Here is a 7,449-nt window from a genome sequence, read left to right as displayed (position 1 = left end):
AATAACGTTCGTTCATAAATTTAATATTAAATTTGGAAAGCTAGGATAAACAATACTCTCTTTCATAATATTCTTTTGTAGAGAAAATGTATAAAATGATTTTATAACTTATTTTATAATTTCTATCAAATTATTTTTAAATTTATCCGAATTCTATAACGAAGCTTTCATCAATTTTATTACATTATTATATTATTATCATAAATATATAATAATTAATATATATAAAATATATATATTTATAGTGTTCGGTGCATATGTGACGTCAGTAATAAATTAGAACCGCAAATTGCAATAAAGTCTCAGTATCGTTAGAGAAGAAACAATAAAAACTACAATAAAAAAAGAATTTTCCCTGAGATTACAATTTTTGCAACATACGAGAAATCGGTTATTTGATGCTTTGTGAAAATCTGTGGAATTTCGGCGCGGAATTTGCCAGACAGCGAAAAGGAATTTCCCTAGGCAAAGAGACAAAGAGCAGATATCCCATTTTACGCCAAACTGTTACGACAGCTCTCCTCATTCTCTCCTCATCCCCTTGCCCTGTAACCGCAACGTGTTAACGAGAATCAATTCCTACGGTCTTGAAAAGGGAACACTGCGATTAATTAATTATCGGTTGAGAGTCAGGTATAGATAGACAGACCAGCAGTGGAAGAGGATCCTAACGAAGATAAAAAGAAGTTAAAGTCGCGCGGAACCGAAGAAGGAAAAGCAAGGAAAGTTTCGATGTCGTTTAACGCGTGAATCAAGCGCCGCTTTTTAATTGGATTCGCTTATAATTAACAATTAATATATTTTAACGTACAGACTGATTTTTCTTAATTGTTGTCAGAAAATGATTCAACATTATGCGGTATTATCAATATTTCGATAAAACATTAAAATTATAACTATCAATTCAAATTTATCTCTTCATGAAACTAAATTGATCGCACATCGGATTATTCTCGAAATATTAATAGTTAGTTATTAATAAACATAATATTACATCAGTATTCTTCTGAAATTGAACGGTATTGAATAGCATGAGCTTTTCACGGTAAGCTATTACTTTACAGTTGTAATTTACAATTGTAATTGGAACGGACAGTTAGCATTGAATAACTAAAACCATGGAGAATGCTAGATTACGCAAAATTTGAATATAATATAATCGGTATGTAAAGAGTTATTTATAATTTATAATTAGAAATTTCAACTATGTGAAACAAGCGTAAACATTTTCCCTTATTCATACATACACAAACACATTTACATTAGATAACACATATTATTCTATCATATAGTTATTAAAATAAAAGTATTGGAAAACTAAATTGTGTAATAAACGCAATAGAAGATCTATTGAAATTCCATATATTCGCTAAATCGCTAAAACCGATCTAACATTGTTGCATTCATTACGCTATTTAATCGGTAAAAAATTTACTCCGTGTTTTATGCACATGTGCCATAATAACCAATTACAGATAGCAACTCATTATGAGCAATTACAAGCAAATGCCGCCTCTGTAGCGACAGATTGTTCCTCTAATTAAATATTGGTACAAACGATGATGTATGAAATTAACTCTATCAATTTATAGAAATTTGTAAATTATTGATAATTTAGATTTCATATTAAATAATTTTAGTAGTTTCTAAATAGATTAATTTTTTATAATTCTACTTTAAAATATATATTCATTTAATGTTTATGTATGTATTTAATGATTTAATGATACACGCATGCACGCACACACACGTACGCGCGTTTATAAAAAAGCATGAAAGCAAAATTAAATTTAAGTATAAATTAAAATTAGGAGTAAGTTTACAATTTTACTTAAACTGCTTTTCTTACAAAAGTGATTTTTATTTAATTGTATAATACAATTACATAATACAATTACAGATAATATATTATTATATATAAAATAAATTAACAAATTTCAATAAATATTTTTTATATTATATATACAGGGTGTCTGGTAATCTTCGTGCAACCGATTAATGGCATATAGTTCAGGCCTAACTGAGTCGAAAAGTCCTCTACCATTTTGCAATTTGCGCAATAGTTAACGAGTTATTAATTGTTAAAAATCGCTGTATTAGTCCGGCCTACCGCCGAATGCAAGCGCGCGGCGAGATGCAACCGCCTAGCGATCGAGTGCCTAACGATCACAGTGGCAATGGCTAGGCATGCCATTTGTAATAAACAATTCTCGCGCCTAGCAACTTCGATCGCTAGGCGGTCGCATCTCGCCGCGCGCTTGCATTCGGCGGTAGGCCGGACTAATACAGCGATTTTTAACAATTAATAACTCGTTAACTATTGCGTTAACAATTAATAACTCGTTAACTATTGCGCAAATTGCAAAATGGTAGAGAACTTTTCGACTCAGTTAGGCCTGAGCTATATGCCATTAATCGGTTGCACGGAGATTACCAGACACCCTGTATAAATAAAATATATAAAATATAATTAAAATATAATAAATATCAAATTTCATGTGAAAAAACTTGGCACTATTAGAATAATGCAAGCAATAATAAATTAATAACGACTAAACTTAACCCTTTTTTTAGTGCTGTGCCTTCAGTGTTGTATAATATTACATAAATTAATATGAGATGCATAATACAACAACACAACACAAAAAGCACATCAATGTGTTATAATATAAAATAATAATAATAATACAATGTCTCACACAAACACACATAAGCTCTTTCAATAAACATTATATATATATATACTTTAGATATATATTTAGAGTATTTTGTGTGTGACGTGTATTTAAACATGAGATAGCGATAATTTGATGTTTGGAGATCGTAATAGAATATCGTGCGTTATATCGACGTCCTTCATGTTGGCAGTTGTTGCAAATCGAAAACGTCTCATTAAATTCACGACGATCAGTCCCACGCATAAGAACATATACGCTTGTCCTAAAGATAAATAATGTATAATATTAATGAATAGTTTAACGAATACGATAAGACAAATACATAAAAATATCAAGAAAACATTTCGCGCGCGAGTATGCATATTTAACATTAATTGGATTTCTTTATTTACTTTATTTATTTCGAGAATATTAATCCCCAATCTCGAAGCGTTATAAACTTTTTAGAAAAGTCGTTTAAATTATGAGATTGTATACTGACTATATATACAGCTTTTTGACAAAATCAAATTTACACTCAAATTATATTTCGAATTATATAGTCTCAAAATGATCAGCTCGGATGCTTACCTGGGCAACTTCTAATGCCTGAACCAAATGGAAGATAGGCGTCACGATTATGATTTAGTGAATTCTCAGGTGCAAAGCGTTCGGGGATAAATTCATTCGGGTGGTCCCAATACTTAGGGTTACGGTGAATAGCATATATCGGTACCATCACGTAACATCCATCCGGCAAGGTGCATGATTCTATAACCATCAAAGTTCCTTCATAAGTAAAATATATTACGAATACAAGCAGAGAATAAGTTCTCTCGTTAACTCAGTATATAGCTTAAGAAAAGTACCGAGTTTAATGTCTCCGGTGAGTTCGCGCACCATAAGAGGTGCTATAGGGAACAATCTTAACGTCTCTTTGATCACCATGTGAAGATATCGCATTCTTAGAAGACACGAGCTATTGATCGTCTCATTGTCAAGTGTAGATATTTCCTTTCGCAGAGTGTCCTATGAAATAAAATCTGAATATTAACACGAGAATCCAAAATCAATCGAATCAACCGGAGAATTTAACGACTAATTAAAATGATATACTAAAGCAATGAAGCTGAACAAATAATACGATATAAACACGTGTAATGTGTTTATTACATAATAATTTTACTAACTTGTATTTCCGGATGCATTGCCAACATCAGCAACACAAAATGTGTCAACTCCGTCATAGTACTTTGAGCCTATAAAATACGATAATTGTAATAAATGTATATATGTATAATGTTAATTTATAATGTCATATGAATATGATATTTACAGCAAGATATAAATTTTTAATATCGTCTTTGAAATCTTGATCGGTTACGTCGTTCCTATCTACAACATTTTCGAACAGCTGTTCTAGAAAAACTAATTCTGGCCTTTGTTCAATGTCAATGTCTTTATTCAAAGTTTTTCGTTCCACTACCTTTCGTGATATCTAGATATATTAAAAAATATTTATATTAAAAATTAATCTATATTTTACTTATACTATATCAATAGCATTCTGTGTGTAAATAGATATTGTATCATATATAGAATGTTAAAATAAGAAAATTGGAATACATAATCGAAAGGCTATAAGATGTTCGAAATTTACGTACATTATAGATAAAGCTTTCTAGAATATTCAAGCCGAAACGCATTTGCTTTGCATTTCCAGTTATGGAATAAGTTTTATCTGCATACAACCACGGTCTTATCGACCTGTCATATGTAAGTTTAAACAATCTGAAATAAATATAATTTTCGATTAATTTGACTGATTGATTCAAGCAATTATAATGTTCGATTTAAATTGTGATAGAAAGAATATTACGTTACGCGTACCTCTTTTGCCAGTGCAATACATCATCGTAATCACCCTTCTGTGCCGTTTCTTCAATGCCCGCAAATGTTACTATAAATTTATTGTTAATGTTAATCTTTATTCTAAATAATTATATTATTAACATTTTTCATATTTTTATGATTATTACCTAAAAATGTATCTATTGTACATCGCGTTATATAAGGTTTAATATCAACGTAACCATTAGCCACTTCTTTCTTTAAAAGATCCGCACAATGATTACTGCAATTATCGAAATAAGTCACATATTTTGATAAAAACTTGCTGTTAAACAGGGGCTCTATAATTTTTCGACGCAGCTTGTGAGTTATACCTATAAATATCAAATACGGATATATTGAATGATATAAATATGTGTTATGTATTATAAATTACTTATTACTGACTTATAAATGACTTATTATTTATTATCGCGTAAAGGTAGATTAAATAAATAATTATCATACATTTGAACATATATGGAACATATATATTACACGTTACACATTACATTTTCGAATTTCAAACATGATATTGTATTACATACCCGAAACTCTAATGATTCCATCACCAAGAAGCGATTGCCATAAAATAGTCGCTGAACTTTTATAGTTGCCATTGGTGTTTGAGAGTACAGACTACATTTAAAAACATGTGTTTTATTATATTGCCTTAATTATATATAGCATGTATCTATAACATTAATTTGATTAAACTTACTTTATAATCTTCAGGCTTCGTAAGTACTACATACATATCTGTTCCCACAATAAAACGACTAGGACCCTCAAATCTCTCAGTAAATGTTAGCAGGTATTTTACTAATTCTGTAAAGTGATATCTTCGTATATAAAAGTTTATAAGATAATATCATTAAGTACATAGACAAAGAGAAAAAGAGATTACTGCTTCTTTCTTATTATACATTAAAAATATGATTTCAGAAACAGAAACAATAATAAGAAATAAAAAATAAAAACATGTTACTAATTACAGGTTCTGTGGTAACTTTCAAGCTAAATGGGCAAACAGAAATCTTATTGATGCGGTTATCGATGCGTACTTTTATGATTTATTAGTAGAGTTCGGACTTCGGTGCCGCTATCCCCACTCGAGGCGCCCGAGCGCCTCGATACGTATGACTTATAATATCAAACGTTTTGATTCTATCTTGAACTTTTCTCAGCGATTAATGATTGGATTAGAACGTTCCATTTTTATTCACTAAATAAATATCTTATTTACCTGTGTAACCTAAAGCGATTTGCAGCCCATGGACAAATGACAATAATATAGGTACACCAGGAAGCGACAGGGTAAATTCTAGTTTTCTTAATATACGTATCCCATTTTTTCCAATATGATCAAAAATAATTACAGCAATCAATATTATACTAATTACCATCAGAAAATCTGTAAGAATATTAATTAAATGTATTTTGATTACTTTTCTAGTGATTAAATATTATGAAATTTGTTATATTGTATAAGAAATAAATTTCTTAATTTATGAGATTACATAATAATTTTTATATATATTGATTATAGATTATATGATTACTTTTCTTGCAAGTTTTTAATAATGAGTCTTGTTCATAATGTAAGATTATAATAATTCAAAATTTTATACTTACTCATGTTTGTTCGTATTCCTTTATCTCTTTACTTTTCGCGAACGAAAATATTTCACAGATCGATTATTAATTTAATAAATATCAATTACCAAATATCGATGTTTAGTATAATTGTCGTATTTTTTGCCGACTAATATATAAAAATGTCAAGTGTAATATGAAATATTAATATTAATAAAACGCAATAACACACAATCAGGTTGCGCACAAAACAAATATTGCAAAATCTTAGCCACTATTTTTCAATTGTTATCACAATGACGAAGCTTGATCAAAGATCACTTCTTGAAGTAGATTTCAGGAATGAAATTAAACTGAATTATTGCAAGAAAGTGGTGTTTCCTCTTATATATTCATCTTCCCCTCCCTAATTTCCCCTTTTGCAGAACACCTCTATGTTGGATGTAGTATGACGTTCGCAGAAACCAGAGAGGGATACAAAATGATATCTTGCTTGTCGTGTTTACATAATTTTTGTAGTTTGTTTACAATGCCTGACTGCTCGTCTTAAACAGTTCTTCGTAGGCTATCGTTTCATTTATCATTACGATATTGATGACTGTTAATCTAATACAACAAAGATAAACTATAAAGTTTATGCCTTTTTTCAAATCATTTAATAAATGCTTATCGGTTAAAATCACTTCTTCAGCTAACATTGGAAAAGTACAATAACATTTGCAAAATATTGGAGAAAATCACATTATAATTTAGAATTGTATGATTAGTGAAGATACTGACTATATGTATATTAAAAGGATAAAAGAAAGGGTGATTGCAAAGTTATATATTTCGAAAAATAATCTGCACGACAGTTTGTGCAGAAATGGAGTAAAATCGTGTAAGACAGTATTTTCCAGCATAATAATAACCTTAAACATTAAGCAATTAAATGATAATTACTAAACGATAAATAATCACTAAACGATAATTCCTGCATAATTAATTTGTTGTACGATTAATCTCCGCAATTTTTCGATTAACGCAATTGCTTAAAAGCTCTATCGGTGCCTTCGAGCACACTGTCATTAACATTAAAAACTGAGCTTATATGAAAAATTTACCAAATAATGAATTTCAACATGAAAATCTTGTACAAAGTATATTTAGAAAAATTGAAAGTATAATAGTACAATATACTATTTTTGAGACAGTTTTTATTAATAAGAATATATTATACTTTTAATTATTTCCTATAAAATTATCTCCTATAAAACAATTGATTTAACTTTATGTTTGCATCTAAGACGTTGAAACTTGAAATAGT

General features: G+C 29.4%; 1 protein-coding gene across 1 annotated transcript; it reads right to left on the bottom strand.

Annotated features, from left to right (window-relative positions):
- Positions 1-2,715: 2,715 nt before the first annotated feature.
- Positions 2,716-5,442, bottom strand: LOC105282120 (cytochrome P450 4C1). Its single transcript, XM_026971363.1, has 10 exons — positions 5,269-5,442; positions 5,096-5,186; positions 4,697-4,882; positions 4,548-4,617; positions 4,322-4,448; positions 3,994-4,155; positions 3,848-3,916; positions 3,527-3,686; positions 3,249-3,428; positions 2,716-2,940 (listed from the first exon to the last, which is right to left on the bottom strand). The coding sequence occupies exons 1-10, from the start codon at positions 5,302-5,304 to the stop codon at positions 2,786-2,788; spliced, it is 1,236 nt and encodes a 411-aa protein (XP_026827164.1). The 5' UTR covers positions 5,305-5,442; the 3' UTR covers positions 2,716-2,785.
- Between the last annotated feature and the right edge of the window lie 2,007 nt (positions 5,443-7,449).

Source organism: Ooceraea biroi, chromosome 7, assembly GCF_003672135.1.
Source record: "Ooceraea biroi isolate clonal line C1 chromosome 7, Obir_v5.4, whole genome shotgun sequence".
NCBI classification, from domain to species: Eukaryota; Metazoa; Arthropoda; class Insecta; order Hymenoptera; family Formicidae; genus Ooceraea; species Ooceraea biroi.
This window is presented reverse-complemented; position numbering and strand designations above follow the sequence as displayed.

Bases quoted from the DNA above. Each gene is read 5' to 3' on its own strand.
- LOC105282120 (XM_026971363.1), bottom strand. From the start codon at position 5,304: ATGTATGTAGTACTTACGAAGCCTGAAGATTATAAA. The intron at 4,883-5,095 runs GTATGTAATACA...TGATATTTATAG, and splicing joins TGGAATCATTAGAGTTTCGG to GTATAACTCACAAGCTGCGT. The intron at 4,449-4,547 runs GTACGCGTAACG...TATTTATTTCAG, and splicing joins GTATTGCACTGGCAAAAGAG to ATTGTTTAAACTTACATATG.